Source organism: Mirounga leonina, unplaced genomic scaffold (assembly GCF_011800145.1).
Source record: "Mirounga leonina isolate KUSES-001 unplaced genomic scaffold, KU_Mleo_1.0 Mir_82, whole genome shotgun sequence".
Taxonomy (NCBI): domain Eukaryota; kingdom Metazoa; phylum Chordata; class Mammalia; order Carnivora; family Phocidae; genus Mirounga; species Mirounga leonina.
In genome coordinates this window covers 51,113,612-51,135,943 of record NW_023270825.1, presented here as the reverse complement: position 1 = coordinate 51,135,943, position 22,332 = coordinate 51,113,612, and the positions used below count along the sequence as shown (strand labels likewise).

General features: G+C 34.1%; 1 protein-coding gene across 1 annotated transcript; it reads right to left on the bottom strand.

The window, feature by feature from the left end:
* Positions 1-481: 481 nt before the first annotated feature.
* Positions 482-781, bottom strand: LOC118002370 (10 kDa heat shock protein, mitochondrial-like). Its single transcript, XM_034992778.1, has one exon. The coding sequence runs from the start codon at positions 776-778 to the stop codon at positions 482-484; it is 297 nt and encodes a 98-aa protein (XP_034848669.1). The 5' UTR covers positions 779-781.
* Positions 782-22,332: the final 21,551 nt, after the last annotated feature.

Sequence of the window (22,332 nt, the reverse complement as noted above, 5' to 3'; positions counted from 1 at the left end):
AAAAACAATGACAAAGAATATGATCAATATGGAGGGAAAAGCTTCTTGATTCATTTTTAAAAACAACTGTGTACTTGAGAACAATAAAATTGAACAGAGGAAATGATAATATCCAATATTGAAGAAAGTATTCATAAGCTGAAAAAAGATCTGACCATCAAGATTGAAAAGCTTACCTTGCTCTAGGCAAAAATCAATAAAAAGCCACGAATTAGATATATCTGACAAATATTTGGATTATAAGCGTAGAGAATAAAATCCATTGGTTTTAGAGTGTGAAAAAAAAAGAACATTACTGAGGAAAGAAGTTAGATTGGTCTCACACATCCTCTCTTTATTTTTATTTTTTATTTTTATTTTAGTTTGGATACCATTAGCTTATAAAAAAAGAGACATGAAAATTATTTACATGAAAGATTTCACAACTTCACTGGAATGGGCAGGTTCATTTCGTGTCATTTCAATAATGATTTATTTCAGTCTACATACTTTCTGAGAATGTCACCCTCTCTAAGAAATAATCCATGTCATCTAGAACTACTTTGGTGCCTCCATATTCTGAGAGAACTTTATCTCCAACTTTCACACAAAGTGGTTGAATCTCTCCACCCTTTCCTTTAGGGCCCGATCCACCAGCTTTTACTGTTGCTTGCAATACTTTTCCTTGAGATTTTTCTGGAAGCATAATGCTTCCTTTGGTTACAGTTTCAGCTGCACTCCTTTTAACTAAAACTCGGTCAAAGAGGGGAAGAAACTTTCTAAATGCCTGTCCTGCCATGACTTTGGCTGACGCAATTCCTACACTGCTCTGGAGCTGCCATGGCTGCAAGAAGACCCGTAGTCCAGCCCTTGGGCCAGGTGAACTTGGGAAAAGCTCACACATCCTCTCTTTAAAGCTTATGACCAGAATATAATGGAACACATATATAATTTTGTCCTAAAATTATTTTACCCAGAAAACTTGTCTTTCATGTGAATGCAACAGACATTCTCAGAAATGCAAGAACACATAAAATATACTAGCTGTTTAAAAAATTACTTGAAGATGTATTCAAATTGAATGAGAGCTTGATCTTAAAGTGAAAGAATGGGGACTTTGCTGTTGGTTTCTTCTAATTCCTTAACCACACGGAGGGAACTTGAAAGATGAAATTTTTAATGTTTTGATATTTTGAAAAAATATGATATGTGATATTTTGAAAAAAAAATTGGCTACATAATATTTTGATGAATCTCCTAAACTAGAAACAGGACATCTTCCTTCTACAAAAGTATGTATAAGCAATACAAATGCAAAAATAACATAAAGATGAGCAAGGAGGAAATGAAGATGAAGCTAGAGTAAGTGATAATCTGATCATTCATGGCCTTATATGTAGATGCCACTTTTAGGCAATCAACTTGAACAAAAGAGACCTGAGTAAGGTAGAAGGGCCCACAGTGGCCCCCTGGCTGAATACAAACCAGGCCATTAGGTGACCCATCTCAAAATATCCATAAGCCCTAACTGACCAATGGATTACTTACACCCAGACAGAGGTACCAAAAAAAGGAAAATTCTATAGTTCTCATACCTCCTCACCTTCTCCCTTAACTACAGCTACCCCGGCCCCTACTACCTGCTGGCAGTCTTTCTCTTACTGTCCTGCTCACTGCTCCCTTGTGGTGTGTTCAATAACCTTCTATCTCCTTTTTTCTACCTTGATTGAATTCTTTCACTGCCTGCACTGCTGGCCTCCACCTAATTGGATTGCCCCACATTTAGTGGCCCCCCCATCTGATTGGCAGACCCCCACGTTATAAAATAGGGTAACAAATTTGGCCTACAGAGTAAAAGAAAAAAATTAAAGAAGAAATGTAAAGAAACATAAGACACAAAGATCATAAAATAGAGAAAAGATTGAAGATAAAAATTATCAAAATGTAAATGAATTTTAAACTCTTTTTTAAAAGTTAAATAATATGTAATTTGAAATAACAAGCTTTAATCTCATAGTAACTTTGAGAAATCCATATAAAACAAATGGTACACAAAGATTAAACATTAAAAATTGATAAAAACATATTAAGTAAATACAAAAGCAAAACCAAATATAGGGGCGCCTGGGTGGCTCAGTTGTTAAGCGTCTGCCTTCAGCTCAGGTCATGATCCCAGGGTCCTGGGATCGAGCCCCGCATCAGGCTACCTGCTCTGCGGGAAGCCTGCTTCTCCCTCTTCTACTCCCCCTGCTTGTGTTCCCTCTCTCGCTGTGTCTCTGTGTCAAATAAATAAATAAAATCTTAAAAAATATATATATAAAAGGACTCAGGAATTAAGTAAGACTGACTATAATACAAGAAAACAAAATTAAATATGATAAAAGACTCAATTTACATTGTCACAGATGTCACAAAAAGAATAATCATTAACCCTTTGTCCTGAATAATCAAGCAACAACATATTAAGCAAAATATCATAGTATTAATACACAGAAATAATAATTGTGGGAGACTTTACTATACCGCTTTATTTTTTAAATTTAAAGTAGATAAAAATAAATGAAGATACAGAGTTTATACAATGTAATTACTAAAGTTGAATCAGTAGATTAATATCAAAATTCACAAGCAGCTATCGGAGACTAGACTTTTTTATGTTTACCATTAACAAACTCACTGTATGCCAGGATATTTATGGGACAGGAAGAAATGAGGCAGATGATGTTAGACAGGTAGGCAAGAATCTGGTCATTTATTACCTGTTATACCAGGGTAAATAATTTGAATTTAATTTTAATTACAATGGAAGACATAAAAGGGTTTCAGAGAGTTTTGAAACAATTTTTTTTTTTTTTTTTTTAGTTACTGCATGGTAATGAATTAAAGAGAACAGCAGTAGTCTGAGAGATAGAATGACTTGGTCTTATATATTTAGCAGTGGCACTTATGTGTAGAGGCCACCTTTACACAAACTAAGTTGAGAAGCGGTCTAATTCATAAACTATTTGGAGGTAGCAATAACAGAATTGGATGTGTCATATAAAGAAAAGAGAAAAGCAAAGATGTCTTGCAAGACTTTAGCTATAGTAACTCAATGAGAATGAATTTCTTAGGATGAACAGGTTTTACTAAAGGGGAAATAAAGCATGGGAAATAAAGGATCAGGTTTATATATAATAAATTCAAGGTGTATCTAGACTTCCAAGAGCAGGTTAAGTAGTCAATTAAATATGCAAGTGGAGTTCAGAGGAAAGTTTTCGGTTAGAGAATCCATTCTGGGAATCATCAGCATATGCTTACAATCACAAGAATGGGTGAGCTTAGCAAGAAAGAAAGTCTAGCAAGAGGAGGAAAGTAAATGTAAAGACAAGTCTTGGAGCACTCCAACATTAAGTTTGAGAAGAGGATGAGGCATCTAGCAAAGAATTTAAGAATCATTAGAAAGGCAAGAAAAAATTAGATCATTTTTTTTTGTCACTCAAGCTAAAAATACATGTATTTGAAGAAGAAGGGTCACGTATGTAAATGTTGTTGAGAGGTAAAGTAAGAGGAGGACTAAGAACTGACCATTGGATTTAGCAACGTATATGTCATTGATAATCTTGATGTAAACATGTTTGTTGGATTTATGGGAATGGAATTTTAATTGGGACAGAATAAGAATAATAGAGAGGAGAGACACTAAGTAAAAATAACTCTTTTGAGAATGCTAAGTAATGTGATGGAGGTTTAAGTGGCTGTGGAGTCATGAGCAACATTTTCTTTAATTGAAAGGTATGATAGCATGTTTGCAAGCTTATGGAAATGATCCAGAGAGAAATGATCTGATGAAATAGAGGAAACTGGAGCTATTTTCAAGAAAGAATTCTCAGATAGGTAAGATGAGTGCACAAATAGGAAGATCTTAATGGAATACTGGCTGTCTATCCATTGTCCCAGAAGGGAATGCAGAGTGATATGGGAACACGTGAAGGTAGGTTTGGCAGTGGGAGAATGCGGATGTTTTCTTCTGATAGGTTATTATTTTTTTTCCCCATGAAATAAGTTCTTAGGGCATTGTTGATGATAAGAAATAGAAAGGATTAGTAGAAGCTTTAAAGGATTATTACTGAAGTTGTCACCTTTTAGAGTAGAGAAGTGAATTAGATAGAGATATTATTAGGATTTTGGTTAGTCTCTAGGGCCCACTTGAGGTTTGTAAGCTTATACTGAAAGTGAGACTTAACAGCATGTTGCTTGTTATTTCATAGCCATATTCAATTACTTTAGTGGAGACACAGAATAGATCAAGAACTGGTTTTCTTTAAGGTTGGAGGTGTAAATTTTACAAGTGTGGTAGGCTGAATAACACCGCTGCCCCCAAAGATGTCCATGTCCTAATTCCTGGAACATATGAATGCTACTTTATATGACAAAAGGAATTTTGCACATATGATTAAACTAAAAAGAGGATTTTGCACAAATGAGATGGGGGGATTATCCATATTACCCAAATATGCCTGATATAATCACAGGATTCCTTATAAGAGAGGGTCAGGAGGTCAGAGCGGGGAGAAGGCAATGTGAAGATGCAAGCAGAGGTTGGAGTGATGCAGCTAGGAGCCAAGGAAACACATCTCTAGAAGATAGAACAAGCAAGGAATGGATTTTCCCCTGGAACCTCCAGCAGGAATCAGCTCTGCTGACACCTTGATTTCAGACCTGTGACACCAGTTGTAGATTCCAGATATCCAGAACTGTAAGAGAATAAATTTGTGTTGTTGTTAGCCACTAAGTTTTAGCAATTTGCTATAGGAGCAATAGGAAACTGATAAACCAAATGATTTCAGTGAAGGAAGAGAGGAGCAAGGGAGTTGAGGTATGCTGCAGCAGAATGATCTTAATGATAGTAAGGAGGGAAATAAGAACATGGGGCACTAATGAACATGGGGAGTGGTAAAACACATTATAACACAGAACACAGAAATAACAAAACTAAAAAACTAAAAAAATGGGAAGAGAAAAGAAAGGAAAAGAGAAAAGAAGAATAAGCTCATGTATTGTTATTCGGGTATAGGTGAAAGATAAAGGATACCATTAAAATAGACACAGCAGGGGTGCCTGGGTGGCTCAGTCAGTTAAGTGTCTGACTCTTGGTTTCTGCTCAGGTCATGATCTCAGGGTCCTGAGATTGAGCCCCACATCGGGGTCCATGCTCAGCACAAGCTGCTTGAGCTTCTCTCTCTCCCTCTCCCTCCGCCACCTTCCTCTCTCTCTCTAAAATAAATAAATAAAATCTTAAAAAAAATAAAAAATAAAAAAGACGCAGCAGATAGTAAAAGGATAAATAACAAAATAGAGGGCCACAGTCATAAACAAAGATAGAATACAAATATATAAATGTTTTTTAATTATGAAAAGAGCTAAAAAATTAAAGACAAAGGATACACATCATAATTATAACAAAATGGTGTGACAGAGTTAAACGTCTTAATCATATATTGTATTCAAAATACACTAAAATAGTGATATAGAAAGGCTAAAACTAAGCATGGACAAAGACAATATTTTGTTTTATAAACCACAAGAAAAGGATTACAATCCTAATGTCAAAGTAGAATCCAAACTAAAAAGTATTAAAGATCACATAAAGGGCACGTCCTAATGCTAAAATTTATAATGAAGATATAATAGTCACAAACGTAAACACATCAATTCCCTTTAAAAAAAAAGAAACTGCAGGAGTTGCAAAGATAAATGGGTAAATGCACTACTAATAAGAGGATTTCATTCACTACTCTCAATATAAGACATTTCGATATATATGTATGAATCCTATGTGATTTCACAAATTTGGAATCATGCAAGATCTTAACAGTATATCAACTGTGAATTTTTATGATTACATTTTCTGTTTGACATGTGAAATTAAGTTCACTGTTTAGAGCTATATTTGTGGTGGTATGTGTGTAACTTTAGACAGATACCTGATTCGCCTGGCCCTTTTAACAGTGTAGGAAATGTCTATCAGTCATCAAAATAAGGTAATTGATCTACATGTTGACCTTTGCCCCAAATAATTAAATTAAATTATTAATCCTGATTAATCTTAGTTTTCAGATAGCATAAAATCTCTCATGGGAAAAGTTGAGATAAACACATCAATTAGCTTAAAAGAAAGGAGTGGCCAGTTTAGATTCACATTGTACTTCAAGATACTGACACACACATTTTTTAATAGCTCCTCAGACTCCTCTTTCTATGCAGCCTTGAATCATGCTGTGCACTGATCCAAAATGACATTTCAAAGTCTTCTGCTCCATCAGTACCCTTCTCTCTATCATGTCTGATGCTTACAAGAAATACTGTCAGACATTCTGAGAACTATCTATCACCAGGCAGTCACATGAATGCAGAATCAGATAATTTAAATCGTGTCCATGCTGAACAAAAGATAATCCATTTGGGGAATGGGAGGTTAAAAAAAAAAAAAAGTCACTCCAGTTCTGATAATGTCCATAGCAGCAAATCCTACATTTTCCTATTAGATAAAATAATATATTAGATATTTACAAAGCCTCTTTCCTACTCACACAGAAAAATTCATAGTTATTCTGAGTGATAATTTTAAGGCAACAGTACTCTGATAGAATCCTCTTAAACATAAAAATTGGGCAAGAGACCTTTTTATTCATCTTTAAGGGATTTCTCATGAACATTTTCAGAATAATTTCAGGTTATATGAAAAGGTTATATAGAAACAAAACTGGAATTGTATATTGACATGTGTATTGTTATTCTCTATATAATCCCATTCATGACCTTTTTCAGCAATGAAAAAGATCACTGAACCACCTTTCTTTTTTCCTTTATTTCTCTCTAGGTTTGGCCATTTTTTCATTAATCTTCTCTCTCTTTCCTCTTGTAGTGGACTGTCTCTAATCAGGCCCTATTTCTCTAACTGTATTTCTCCCTTATCCCACTTATTGGTCTCTGATCATATGCTGTGTATTTGTCCTTCTGTGCTTCAGCTTCCTAGTTCCCTTTACCTGGGTGCCTTTATCCACTACTATTTTTGATATTATAAATTCTCACAATCTCTCAGATCCCATCTTCTTCCTAAAGCAACTGTAGCTAATGATTATCCCTCCTCCTTTTGCCCTCCTAAGGTACTCATTTCCTACTTTTTGTATGGATGCTTTCTTTTGTTTTTTTATTGTTTTATATCTGTACATTTTCTGTCCCCAAATAGAGAAATGGGGCAATTTTGTACTTATTCTCAAAAGTTGGATTAAATGTGTTCAGTAGAAATTTTTTTTTATGTCATGATGCCCAATAATTCTGCCATAGTGCCATAAGTGAAATATATCTATGGTAATTAATCTTGTGGCATAATTTTAATAGAATCTAAGATATCATTAATCTCTGACTTGAGGATAAAGACTGGTTAAGTAGCATTTCTCTCTCTCTCTCTTTTTAAAGATTTTATTTATTTATTTGTCAGAGAGAGAGAGAGAGCACAAACAGGGGGAGCAACAAGCAGAGGGAGAATCAGGCTCTCCGTTGAGGAAGGAGCCCAATGCGGGGCTCGATCCTAGGACCCTGGGATCATGACTTGAGCTGAAGGCAGACATTTAACCGACTGAACCACCCAGGCATCCCTGGTTAAGTAGTATTAAAAACAAAATGTATGGCAAAGAAATCTGTCCCAATGTGCTTCTGATATTTGAGAACTATTGTGTCTCTAGGGGAAAAAATAACCAATTTACACAAAAGTAAAAAAAAATTTTTCTTTATTTTTTCCTTGATGGGACAATTTCTCAATATTCCAATACGCCTTCCAGGGGCACTGAAATTAAATCTTCAATATGCTAGTCAACCTTTAAGCCCTACCTAACACATAAACATAGAGCAACACATGATGCAATTGATAAAGTCATAAAGCCATAGCTGGGATACTCTAGAATGATATAGATTAGTAAAAATTTTGAGTTTATAAATAAAAAATAATTTTATCTGCCTATAGGTCATTCATACGTACTGTTAAGATTATTGAGTTGGAGAGGAGGCTGAAAGAAAGAAATAGTGATTGTGTGGGTAAATTTTGGTTTTGTTTTGCTTAGTTTTTGTTATTCTTAGTTTGTCATTCTTCTTTGGATTGTGTTATGAAAGACTGGCCACACCCTTGCTGCTCAGGCAGCTGCCCTGTGCTCACAATGTAGCTGCCATGGGTTCACATCTAGAGAAGAAGCAGTAGCATTATTTGACTATTCATCCTACTGCCCATTGTGTTACTCTAGTGAAGGATACTTGAGTTCCTTCTGATGGGAAGAAGAAAAGCAGAAGCTGCTTATTACTGCCCCAGGTTGAGATTCCTTTTCCTGCTGACATATTTAGATACTAGATTCTGTAATATTTAGGATGTTACTTTGTAACTATTATTATAATTGTCCCAAATGTTTAAGATTTAAAAAACCACTATTATGCAAAAACCAATAAATATACATGAACATTAGTTACAATCTATTTATCTAATAAATACATTTTTAAAGTTCTGTGCTAGAAGTTATGACAAAATTAATAATCTAGTAAGGGTGGTAGGGAAAAGTGTGAATACATAACACTTATACATGGTAAAATACTTGTCCCACAAAAGAGATACAGCAATTATGGTACTTAAACTACAGTTGTAGTAGTGAGAACTGAAGGAAACTGGTGGAGTTTTTCTGAAGGGCAGACTGAGAAAGAAGAGAGTCAAACTGCAGAGAGTAGATCTTAAATGTCCTCACCACACACATACACACACACACACACACAAATACTGATTATGGGAGAAGGTAATGGAAGTGTTAACTAACTATATTGTATCATCACATTGTATACCTTCAACTTATACAGTGTTACCTGTCAATTATATCTCAATAAAACTGGAACAAATTTTGGAAGAAAAAGCAAATGGCCTGATACTAATAAAAAGTTCAGTTTGAATGGACACTTCCCCCAAAAAGATATATAGATAACCAAATCAGCACTTGAAATGCTTAGTGTCCTTAGTCATTATAGAAATGCAAGCTAAAACCACAATGAGATAGGAATACACATGTATTAGAATGGCAAGAACAAAAAGAACAAAATGACTAAACAATCTACCTATAAAGATGCAGAGCAACTGGAAAATTTGCACACAATGCTGGTGGGAATGCAAAATTATACAGCCACTGTAGAAAACAGTTTGCAGTTTGGTCATTTCTTGTAAGGTTAAACATACATTTACATTTATTACAACCCAGCAATTTTAAGTATTTGCGTAAGTGAAATGTTAACCTATATTCCCCCCAAAACCTGTATGTGACTATTTGTGAAAGTTTTATTTGTAATAACTGTAAACTGAAACAACTCAAATCCCTTAACTTGGTAAATGGATAAACAAACTAGTACATCCATACAATGAAATACCACTCAGCAATAAAAATAAATGAAGTATTGATGACATGCAACATGAGTGAATTTCAAATGCACTATGCCAAGTAAAGGAAACCAGACTAAAAAGATTACATAGTATATTACTCCACTTACTTGACATTCTGGAAAAAGCAAATGTATAGAATGAGGAGTAGATCAGTGGTTACCTGAAGTTAAGGAATGGACTTCAAGTTTCTCTCCAAAGGATAGCAGGAGGGAATTTGGGAGGAGTCATGGAATTGTTCTAGATCTTCCCCATGATGGTGGCTGACTATGCATGTGCCAAACTCATAGGACCATACAACAAAAGGAATGAATTTTCCTGTATGGAAATTAAAAATAAACAAGAAAATAAAAAACCAGAGGCTTAGAGTGTAAGACTGCTCAGGGTCCTTCAATACTACATTATTATAGCTAGGGTTTCAACTCAAAAATCCTGTTGGTTTTTTGTAGACTTCAGGAATCCTGCAGGAACCCAGTTGAATGACCATGTACTCAGAATCCTCCCTGTCAGGTAAAAAATGCCATTAACTGTTTGGGCCATCTTACTTAAAATTTCTAAGGAATGGCATGATAGGAGAGGTAACAGCCTTTAAACTGGTACTAACAAGTGAGTCTGTAAAAATTCAGTGAAGCTGTTCACAGTACACGTATGAATTGTACCGTTTTGTTTGTTACATTTCAATAAAAAATATCAAAACATTTAAAAAATTCAGGAGAGCCTGTTCTGGGTAGCAGATAATAAGACTGGTTTTGGATGTATGGAGCATGAGGACCTGATCATACATCTTAGTATATATCCAGCAGGCGATGGGGAATGTGGGAGTTTGAGATCAATAATAGAATCAGTGATGTTAATTTTGGAGTTTCATTTATCTAATGGGACAAAAATATGGAGGATTGCTGAGACAGAGCATGCAGAATAGGATTCTTAAAGCAGAATACAGTTTCTTAACCTGGGGTTCATAGAATGTTTTTGATTTAAAGTCTGTATTTTAGGTGTTCTTGAACCCCTTTAAAGTAAGCAAAATTTTGTGTGTATTTGAGTGTATGCATGTTTCTGGGTTTCTACTCAGAAAGCTCCTTTTACAGAGGAAGAGCAGAGGGTTGAACATAGGGCCAGGAGAATCTACACTTAAAGGATTAAGTTAAGGAAAGGGAACTATAAAACAGAGGGAAAGAGAGAAGCAGAAAAGAAGGTAGAAGGGAGAACAACAGATCAAGGCTCCATAAAGAAAAACTCAAAATTGAGGGGGGAGAAGTCAGTAATTTTAATCAGTAGTTGCCATGTTCAAGAAAGTTAAAGACTAAGAAAATATTTTCAAATTTGGCAATCAGGCCTTCATTTTGGACCACTCAGAGAACAGATGCAGGCAAGTTATTTTGAAAAAAGCCATAGTATATGTAGTTAAAGGCAGGTAATAGGTAGGGAGAAAATAGAGGTAGTCTGAATAGTCTATGAAAAATTCATCAGTGAAAGTCAAGTATGCAAGAACAAGCCATTCATTGAGAAATCTTGGAATTTAGGAAAAATGTTTAATCAAGGAGGTATATATTATGTAATTGTTTACAGGCAGAAGGGAAAAACCGAAGTGATAAAGACGTTAGAATATTTACTGAGGAAAAGAGTTAATGGAATCATAGGTAAGAGTCAAAGGATAATATTTGATAAAGTCAAGGAACACTTCTTTAGAGGTGTTCAAATTCTTAAATTATTGCAGTATTTTAAACTCTGAGTATTTTTGAGCAATAAGTTCTTAGTATTTTTTATGTACTTATTACAAGGCTGGAGGAATTAAGAGGAGTGGTGGTACAAGGCAGAAGGAATTATAAGGAGAAATAGGTGTGATGGCATGTGTCATGGGCTAATCTTGGATTTTGGCATCAGACAGACCTGGGTCTGAATTCTGATTCTGCTAGTCACTGAGTCTGTTATGTGACTATGGCAATTTATTTAATCATCATAAACTTTAATCAGAACCTTAATAAAATCCACCTTTCAGAGTAGTGATGAATATAATGCATATGAATGTCTGGCACACAGTTGAAATAAAGGGATCTTAAGAATGATGGAAATATTCTAACGTATTGTAAAGATGGATACACAATTCTGTAAAGTCACTAAAAATCATTTAACCATTCACTTAGAAGCAGTGAATTTTATGGTAGATAAGTCATATTTCAATAAACCGTTTTTAAAAACTCCTAGATAGTAGAGAATCTATATGGTATATACCATACTCAACACTAAAATGAAAGAGTGGAAGCCTTAGGCATTGACTGAATGGGATTGTATTTGGTCAGAGGAATAGACATGCAGAGCACCAACATAGAACTTCCATTTGCCACTTTTCTAGTAGTTAAACCAGCACTCTCTAGTAGTTAAACCAGCTAGAATGGCTATAATTCTTGCTATCAGCAGTTAGTATATAGATTATATTTTTATTTAGGAATAGAATTGGATGAATTATCCTTTAATTGGGTAGGAATTCATTACAAATTCTGCTTTATTCATCACTGAGGTGACTTTGCTGGTTATATAAGCTTTTTACAGGAGTGAAAGTACCCAAGAATGAAGATGAGCCAATAATGAATGAGCTTGCTAAACTGACTTGTTGTTTAAAGAGAGCTGTAATTTTTCTAGAGCCATTACCATTTTTAAAAATCAGTAGAAAAAAAGAGATAAATGTGAAATGAAGAATACAGTGATGTCTAAATATTTATGGGGTTTTTTTGGTTAATGCTAGGTAATGTTAATATTCACATTGTGTTATCGCAGTAGACTGACTTACATTCCAAAGTTTATAAATGACGATTGTATTATTTTGCCCAAAATATATTTGAAAGAAAACAGAAAATATGTTTCTATTTGGGGTGAAATTGTGGTGTCTAATAACTGATGCTGAAAGTCAAAGGTGGTGTTGATTCATCCCATACACTTTCCCCAGGCATCTTTTGGAGTGTTGCAATTGCTCCCATGGCATGAAATTCCCTCCACTGGAATCATTCTTTTGAGTTCATCAACACAATATGGTCATTATCACCAAAAGGCCCTTGGAAAAAATGCATATATTATGTTAGTGGTAAAGTCTTCTAGCCTTTGTCACCTAGTGTGTGTTCATGTACTCCTTTATAGAAATAGCTAGTTGTCATCTTGAAAGGTAAAGAGATTGTAGTCTTGGGAGGAAGACGGATATTTTATTGGATAAGAAGAAGTTTCTAGGTTGGGGAAAAGGGCTGAACAAGACTGGTGGGATTCCGCAGTGCAGACTGGTAGTAAAGAAAGTTCTAGAGAGAGAGATGGTATTCCAGACTGTTCTAGATTACTATATATATTATTGAAAAATACATAAGTGATATTGAAGTACATATGCTAATCGTGCAAAACTATGTTAAGTCAAAAACCAGCAAAATCCATACCAATCACAAAAGAAATGAAGATGTGAGTAGTTTTTTTTTCTAATTTAAATTTTAACAATTCATTAATTTTTGGAGGAATTAGAATTGTGCGCATTAAAGAAATATCATTCATGTAGATAATTTAAATTATCTCAAACAAGGAATATTGACCTATAAAACAACTGAATCTGTACAAGAAATAGCTTTTTATCTGTATTTATTTAAATATGTTACTTAAGAACCCCATTAAAATGGTCAGCTCATGATAATACTTAGGACATATTTTACATGTAACTAATGCTTGGTAAAAAGTTGTGACTGTTAAAAACCAGATGTTCTCCAAGTGTTTGACCAAGATTCTTTTATAGTTGAGGCTGCTGATTAATAATAATGTCCTAAATTTTTTTCAGTGAAAAATCATATACTTTTTTGTTTTATATAATAGAATTCTGTGGTCTTAAGTGTTTGTTCTAATAATCAAGCCAATTTTCTTTTGCAGGAATATATTGATTCTATTCAGGGTTATTTCTGCATCTAAAATATGCTTACCCTTTGTATAATGAGACTATAAATCAGGCTTCCAAACTTTCACAACAGAAGTTTTCTTCTACATATCAGTTCACGGTTTCTTCTTTAATTGATAACATTAAAATACAACACTTCAATTACTTGTCAAATATTTCAATCATGAATTAATTACAATCTTAAATTGTCAAGGGCTGTTTTAAAATACTTAATATTTAGCAAAAGTTACTAACTCCTGATAGCTCTTTCAAATTATGCTAACTTTTTATATTTTACCCAACAGTTACATAGTACTTATAATGCATCAGGTATTATTCTAAGCATAATCATTAGCCCCATTTTATAAATGGAAAATGGAAGTGCAGAGAGGTTAAGTAATCTTTTCAAAACCACTAGTAAATGCTAAAACAATAAATGATAAAACTGGTCTGGTTCAAGGATGTCTGTGATTAACCTCAATCTTAAGATACAACAAGTATGATTATCAGTAAATTTTATATATTTACTATATTTTGTAACTTTATCCTTATGTAGACCTCTCTATAGATCTCTAGAACTGTAGTTTTAGATCCCCAGAAGTTTGCCTTCACTGAAATATGCTCTATGTTTTTATTCATTTTCATTCATAGTTGATGTATAGAATGTACGTTTGAGCTATGTTTCCATGTCTTTGGTAAAACCATAGCTAGAAAAATATTCAACTTTATCAACTGACATTTATAAAGCAGCCTGCTCAATAAATATCTTATTATATTTATTATTCTAAAAATCTTTAGTCCTATCTTTTATAAGGCCCTGAATACTAAATAACCTAGGATCTTTTCAATTTTCCTCTAGATGTTTAGCTTCTATAACTGGCTGTCCTGATTTCATATATTTCCCAATTTAAAAAAATGGGATTTCTGGGGTTATTGTAAGTGTCTTATATTGTGTTTCATTTTATAAATGGCTTTTAAAATTTTTGGAACTTGTTTGGAACTAGTCAAACATTACATTCTAAAGATTTGCTATTTTTAGTTTGATTAGAATAATTTTCATGTACCCCTGGTTATTTTAAAAAGTCACATGGTATTTCATAAAATGTTTGAGTACTTTTTCTCCATCATTTCTGTAAAGGATTATTATCTGGTTATCATTTAGGGTAAGTACAGAGCTAAGTAGGGTTAGACACTTCTCAGAAGTACCTAGTAACTAGGAGCATCAGACAATAAACCCAGTCACAAATGGAATTTTGGAAGAATAATTTGTATTTCTTACTCTATTTGTTCCATGCAGTTTGAACTTTGTAAAATTTTGGCAGAAATCTGTTAAATAGTTGCTCAAGAAATATTAGTGGCAGTTTACCTTGCTAGGTATTGGAGATATAATACTGAATATAACAAATACAGAGTACACAGCTTATGCCCACCCTCCCAACACCCCTTATTTGTGAGCCCTCTCAAAATATTTGTCATGCTTAAGCCGGTCTTTCCATAATTGGTTTTAAGGAAACACTGGTTTATAGATGTTAACAAATGTAAAGGGAAAAAAAATCTCTGGGGGGGGCGGGAAATGGGAAATGCTGGATTAAGTAAAATTTAGAGGTTTGCTTTTTTTTTTTAATTTTCTCTTTTTCATTGTTTTTTTTATTTAAAGGAACTCTCGTAGCCTCATATGTATAGCAATGTGGATTTCCAAAGGACTAACATATCATGCATTATTTTCCAAACTACTCTTTGACCAAGGCACACTTTTTATCTGTGCATGTGTGTGTGCATGCATGTGTCTGTGTGTTTTCTAGGAGAGATAATTGATGTTTCAATAATTAATAAAGCTCACTAGCTACTTATAATGTTAAACTCTAGAAGGAAGTAAATTAAGTAGTTCTTAAAAAGTTTCTTTTATGGACACTAGGGTAATAACTGAAACATATTTTCTGTTGCAGTTTTTCAGGTAGTTTAGGACTTCAAGTTAATCTGAAGAGCTAAGACTCAAACACATAGAAAAGTATTGTGGTGGTTCACAGGATATGCCAAAGACTCACTCCCTGACCAAACTTTATTCAGGCTCCTGAGAGCCCCCTTCTCAATTAGTTCTCAACCTTGGCCCCAACTGCCCAGCCCAGTTTTAGGAAGATCCTGCTAAATCAGTTTAGCCAGAATTCTCACTCTCGTTATCTGATCAACCTTTGATATGTGATCTGAAGTTCCTCATGGCCCACCCTGGATGTTTAAGTCCTTCCCCTGTCTTCAGTAAGAATCCTGTTAGGCCAGTTTGGCAGGAATCCTCCTACCCCTGATGTCTCCTCTTAGTAATTTTCCACCTACTAAGCCCCCCATTTTGCTCCTTTGCTGTAAATCTCCAGCTGTCTTGGCTGGATTCAGAGTTGAGTGCCATCTCTCTTCCTTATTGCAATACCTTTATTGAAGTAGTCTTTGATAAAGTCTTCCTTACCATTTTTACTAGTGTCTGAACAGGCTTTTTTCTTTAACAGATAAGTCATATGTTTTTTTGTTCTCCATGTGGATCTCTGCCAAATGTGAAAGCTTGTTCTTTCTTTTGGAGATACATGTGAAAAGACTTCAATAATACTTCTCCATATTGCACTTGTTTGATGGGATGAAGCACTCTACCCAAGAAAGAAGTAGGTGGGGATGAAGAAGGGACAATTTTCTAGACTCAACTATGTAAAAATATACAATGGAAAACATATCACAGTGCTAATGCATAACATATTTTCTTTGAGTTGATTATATGTTAGAATTAACAGCTGAATGGACATTAGAAATAATAGCTCAATATATTTAATAATTATAACTTCTGGGCTCTCACCATTTCCTAGGCTCTATATTTAGCCCTGTATGTATATATTGTCATGCAACCCTCACAACAGTATTATGTGATAATAATCACTGTTATTATTTCCATTTTTTTTTACACAGACAGGGTAAGCAGTTTTCTAATGTCTTTATCCTAAACTAGGAGGAGAATCATTCTAGAGAATTTGAAGGAACAAGTCATCTCAACTGAAACAATAAGTAATGAGTTCACAAGGTCTGGAAGTTGAGAGGAAACAACACAGTAAAGAATGAGAGCTTGGCAGTATGTGTTTGGTGAAATTTCCTCTTAAGGGGAATATGGCAGCCTGCCAATGCCAAGTGAAAAACAGGCTGTTTGAATTGAAATGTGTGTATTCAAATGATGAGGTACTTCCTAGTCATTACAAAAGCACAAGTTTCTTGTGATTCATGTGGGGAAAAATTATAAAGCCCAAAACAATTGGGAATGAAACGCTAGTTAATTTTTAAGAAGGAAGCAAGGGAATTTGAGGGAACAGGTGATGTTTTCCCATTGCTTTTTAATTGTTTGAAAGAGGATGGATGAAATAGTGGGTGAACTATATAGATATAATTAAAGCAAATGATTCCATTTTCTAAATGATTACTAATGAAATAAAAATGAAAAGCTGCTAATATGGAATGAAAAAATAATGATTTTGAAAAAAAGATTTGGCAGGCTGATCAAGATGGCTTTAAGTTAAATTTTAAGAAGGGAAAGAAAAAGAAATTCTAGCTAAAATGAAAAACCATACATTGGAAACATAGATGTGTTTTAACTCCCTTCTCCCAAACCCTTCAAATTGATCTGGATCTGCTTAGTGACTTGTGTAAGCTCAGTTTACCATAGGTTCTAGGACCAAGCCTTTCTCTTAGATGGAATGGAACAAGTTCTGGACCAGTAGTTCCAAATTGACTTGGCTAATATCATCTCTCTTTCTATCCCAGTTCCAAAATGGACCCTTTCTTTGTTCCTTATCAAACCTTATACACCAATTCCAGTAATTAGATAACTTTCCTGTTTTCTTATACCATAACCTCGTTCCTAAACTCTAGTTTCTTCTTCTACTGGTGAACTTTTCTGTGTATATCTTTGCCTACTGTAGAAACAAATGCAAAATAAAAATAAGAGGCTTAATTCTCCCTGTTGAAAACAAGGGAAGAAATTTTCTTTCATGATCTTTACTAAGAACATTTACATTAGAAAATTTGTAATTGTAAATTCTTTCTTTGTGTCTTTGAAATGTATATAAATCTTTTTAAAAATCTAATTAAGCTGGTCCAGAAATCTTTCTGAAGGACATATCTCTGAAATATAAAGATCAAGGGGGATAGCACCCCTGTCTTCCAGTTTTTGTGGGAGGATAAGAGCCTACCTTCCACAGGAGACTGGCTTGAAACTGCAAAACTACCCCCTGCCATAATAAGCACAAGAAGCAGTTTATTTTTCCTTTTAATTGACTGACACAGTCACCCCAATTACCAGTTGAATTTAGGATGAACTCTGTGTAATAAATGGATACTGTCAATACCTCTTACTTGAAGACCAATTATTGTTTATCTTGAGAACATGTATATAATTGGTTGTACCTGCTTGGCTGTATGAAGGGTGAGATTTCTTCTGTCTTTGCAGTCTCTTAGCAGATTGCCTGTGATGCACATCACATTTTGGCTTCATGCTGATTACATAACAAAATTGTTTTCTTTCTCTTCTACCTTTGTGGAGAGGTTTTTTAGTTTGGGAGAAAATTTTTGTTTTTAATTATATTTTTCCAACACTATTCCCTGCCTTCATATTCTGCTGTTCCCTCAATTGTTTACCTAGACTTCTGGCTCTCAGCTACGCCAGTCTAAATTAGTGTTCCACTCCCAGTTTGATCACTCAGTCCTGGTTGTGAATAATGGAAATATGTTTAACAGTAAAAAACACTTATAGGAAGACAAATTTTGCCAGTTTCTAAGTGAAAGTAACAAGAAAACTGATAAGTTATATTTATGGCCTCAGACATCTGAATCCCAATGAACAAAAAATTTAACAAAAAGAAAGCAAATGTAATTTCATGTATACCATTGCAGTGTGGTAGAATCATGTCAATGGGACATAAATTAGCTTTTGATAAAAACCAAAGTAGCTGTTCATAAAAGGAATTTATTTTGGTAAATTTTCAACATGAGTATGGGCTCCCAGTGGAACAGAATTAGTGTTACAAAGGTAGAGCAAGGAGTGATAGGATTATAGGCAAATATTACAGACTGCTCAGTGAGATCCATGATACTGAAACCAGTGAGAAAGGTGTGTGTTCATCTGTGTGTTAGTGTGTAATGGAATGATGGCTGGGATTGGTGGGGAGTACAGCCAGGGATATGCAGAATGTCTATGGAAACAAGTAGGACTGTACAGGAAATTCTTTGATGATCCAATAATTAAAAAGAAATTGAAAGAGAAATTTCTAAATAACATTTAGAAAAAAAAGGATAGGGTAGGAAGTACCTAGTGAAAACTTCTAAATGGTAGTAAAAACCTGGTAGGATCATCTTAGGAAACAAAAATCTTAAAACTAGTTGAGGCTTGAATTGAAAAATATAATATAGCAATGAAATGTTTATATTCACTTCTATAGAGAACAAGAAGATGGCAGGGGAGAACAGATCTACAGTGAAAATGATAGCAGATATCACTGAGAAGGACAATTACCAAAATTGTATTTCTTCCGTTTTCTCCAATAAGGAGAAGGGTATTAAAAGTATACAGGAAATAATAAACAACTGTTGAAAAAGTTTTCCCCCAGATTAGCTGAGGAGCTAATAATAGATCTGTATATTTTACAGCCAAATAAATAAATAATGCAGGACGCTGAAGAAATTCAGATAAATGACCTTGGAATTTTAGTTAGTAATTCATGGAGATGGGGACAGGAGCCAGAAAATTGGGTTATTGGCAAATATTACTCTGATTTACTAAAAGGGCAGCTGCTTAAGTTAATGCTTTAATATATTCTCTGAATACTTATCTGGTAGAAGTTTTATGAGGACTAGAAAGAATGTGACATGGAGTGACAGAATGTAGAAAGAAGCCAGTAACAACTCTGAAGAAAATGTCATGCCAAATTAACCTCATTTTTATTTTTTTGTAGTGAAGCTGTTATGTAATTGAGCAGAATACCATAAACATGGTAATTTTTGAAGCATTTGACAAAGAATTCATTTGAGTAAGAGGAAGAAATGTTGGCCATGTGCAGTGAGTTAAACAGAAGAATAGGGAATGTTAGTCTCTTTGGGAGAAAGTGGAAAGTAATTTCTAGAAGAATCTGATATTACTCTTTCCTTGGAAGAGTAAAATTTCAAAATTAAAAGAAAATACAATTGTTGTAGAATGTGGATGTTAAATGGGAAAAGATTAATACAAAAGGTAACAGTTTATATTTGAAATGATTGGAAAACTCATTTGAGTTTTTATTTATTTATTTATTTATTTATTTATTTATTTATTTATTTATTTATTTAAAGATTTTATTTATTTATTTGAGAGAGAGAATGAGAGAGAGAGAGCATGAGAGTGGGGAGGGTCAGAGGGAGAAGCAGACTCCCTGCCGAGCAGGGAGCCCGATGCGGGACTCAATCCAGGGACTCCAGGATCATGACCTGAGCCGAAGGCAGACACTTAATGACTGAGCCACCCAGGCGCCCTTGAGTTGAGGTTTTAAATGATGAAAGAAAAAATAAGACTCAATATTAAATCTTGTATATATCCTTAAAGTACATTTTACACCTTTAGAATAAAAAGGTATTAATTCTGTGGAAATTTATTATTTTTTTTATACGAATAGTTAAAGTATGGTCCATACTGTCAGATAAATTTGATTTCAAAATTTGGGCTTTCCATTTTCTAGTGATTTTTGGCAGCTTAAGCTAAGAGGTAATTATTGATCATAATTTTAAATCATCCTTATACTCCACTGTGCTCTTATGCTCTCCTGTAGAACCCTATGCATCTCTCTACCTTAATCATTATCATGTTGGAAATGGTATGTTGTTAGTTGGACTACTTTTTCTGTTACATGTAAGCTTTCCGAAGGCAGAGATGATGTTTTTGCTTCTATTTTATGTATCTAGTGTAAGAACCGTGCTTTGCTTATGTTAAGTGCTTGACAAATGTTTTTGAAACTGAACTGAGCCATTAATATATGGGTTTCCTCTAACTTCTTTGGTTGAATTACTAGAAAGGGAATGTCCATATCATTTAAATTAAGTACCTTTATGTACCCTTTATTGTTGAATTGTATCAGCAGTTGTGGTTTTAGTTCTGGAAGTCAAATTTGAATAGGGATCTTGAGAAATAAGAAAGCTTCAAAAGGAACCAGGATGATGAAAGAGTTTATGAGAAGAATGATGGAAGTATCCACCCCATGAAGACATGAATCTAATACTAAATTCATGCGGGAAAGGGCATATACCATGTGTCTGTGTTCCTCCAAAGGCAGCTATGAGAAAGACAGCTCAATAATAGAAAGAAATCTATAAACAAAACATATTGGGGTAGATTGATTGCAAAATATTTCGGCTATTTCCTTCTTTGATCCATAATCTTTTCAATGTGACTTTTCAACTTATTTCATCAAGAGGTACAGTCTTTTTCTCCATCCCTTGAATCTGTACTGACCTTATGACTTGCTTTGTCTAATAGAATATGATAGAAGTGATGTGTCAGTTATCAGTTTAGTCCACAAGGGGCCTTCAACACATTCTCAGTCTCAACCCTGTGCGGGCCATGTGGATAAGCCCAAACTAGACTGCCGGGGATGAGAGGTCATGTGGAGCAGAGCTGAGTTAGCTGAGCAGAGCTAATTCAGCACAACAGAGGCTCTAGACATTTGAAAGTATCCATCTCAAATTGTTAAATTGACTCAAAGCTCCAGTAATTGAAAGATCCATGAGCAGGGCCTTCTAGCCCTCATGTATCCCCAAAGACTTGTGAGCTAATTAAATGCTGATTGTTGTAAGCACCCAAATTTTGGGGTGGTTGATATTTAACAACGACTTATAAACCTATGCAATCATGAAATAAACTACTGCCTATGATAGTGATTGTGTCTATTTGAATACCACTAGAAGAAAATAAATGCTGTAGGAGGACAAATTATATTCAGTGGAATACATGGAAGATGATGTTTATTTTTCTTACAACATGAAGTTATTTAATTCCTTGAATCCTTGTAAATTATTTGGTTAGGATAATATAGGAGCAAACTCATCTTATTTTCTAATCTTTAAACAGTAAAGCATAAAAGTAAAGTAATTGAGTGTTATAGCCAGGGTTTTATGTTAAACAATATTGCTTATTAAAATAAAAAGTTCCAAAACTTTTTCACATAAAAATAATCTCTAAGCATACATAAGTATATTTTAAGAAAGTCTTTCAATAAGGCTTATGAAATAAAATTATAAAATATAGTTATGGTAAACTTCTACAAAATACTATAGAAATGATAATGTAGTGTTTCAGTATTGTTGATAACACTTCTTTCCATGTTCTTTTCCTTTAGGGCTCCTCTAGGCAATACTTCACTACCCACTGTAGCAAAACAATTTGTTGAAGAATGAAAATTTTGTTAGACTAATTTACTCAGTTTTCAAAATACTAATCATTAAGATGTTCTGGTGTTCTAAATTAACTAGGTATTATAAACATTGATCTACAGTTTATATTATCAGTGTTATTAAATGAAAAATACTGTACTCATTATACATGATTTACTTTGTGGATTTACTTGATTAATATTAATTGTGTCAACTTTCAGAAACTTTGAATAAGCCATAAACTAGGCAAAAAGAGATCTATTGGACAATTTCTCATTCCTGAGAAATGATGACATACTGGGAGATTTTCTCAGTCAATGGATAATTCATGATATTTTTATTTAATTAGTTGAATGAGATATTCAGGCAACATAGTCTAAAAGTTCTTTGTTTTTATAGAACAGCAGATGTTCTGGAGTAAAATAAAACCATACCCCTGGATAGCTAAGAAATGGATAATGACTGAATAACAGCCTAGACTTGTGTCTCTTTCCAAGAAATTGAGATCTGGATCCATCAGTTCTAAGGGAATATCTTGACTACTAAAAGACAATATGGCAGCCTCAGTAAATCTGGAATTGGATAAAGGATTATA

What these genes read in the sequence shown, in the direction of transcription:
- LOC118002370 (XM_034992778.1), bottom strand. Translation starts at nt 778, where the DNA reads ATGGCAGGACAGGCATTTAGAAAGTTTCTTCCCCTCTTTGACCGAGTT.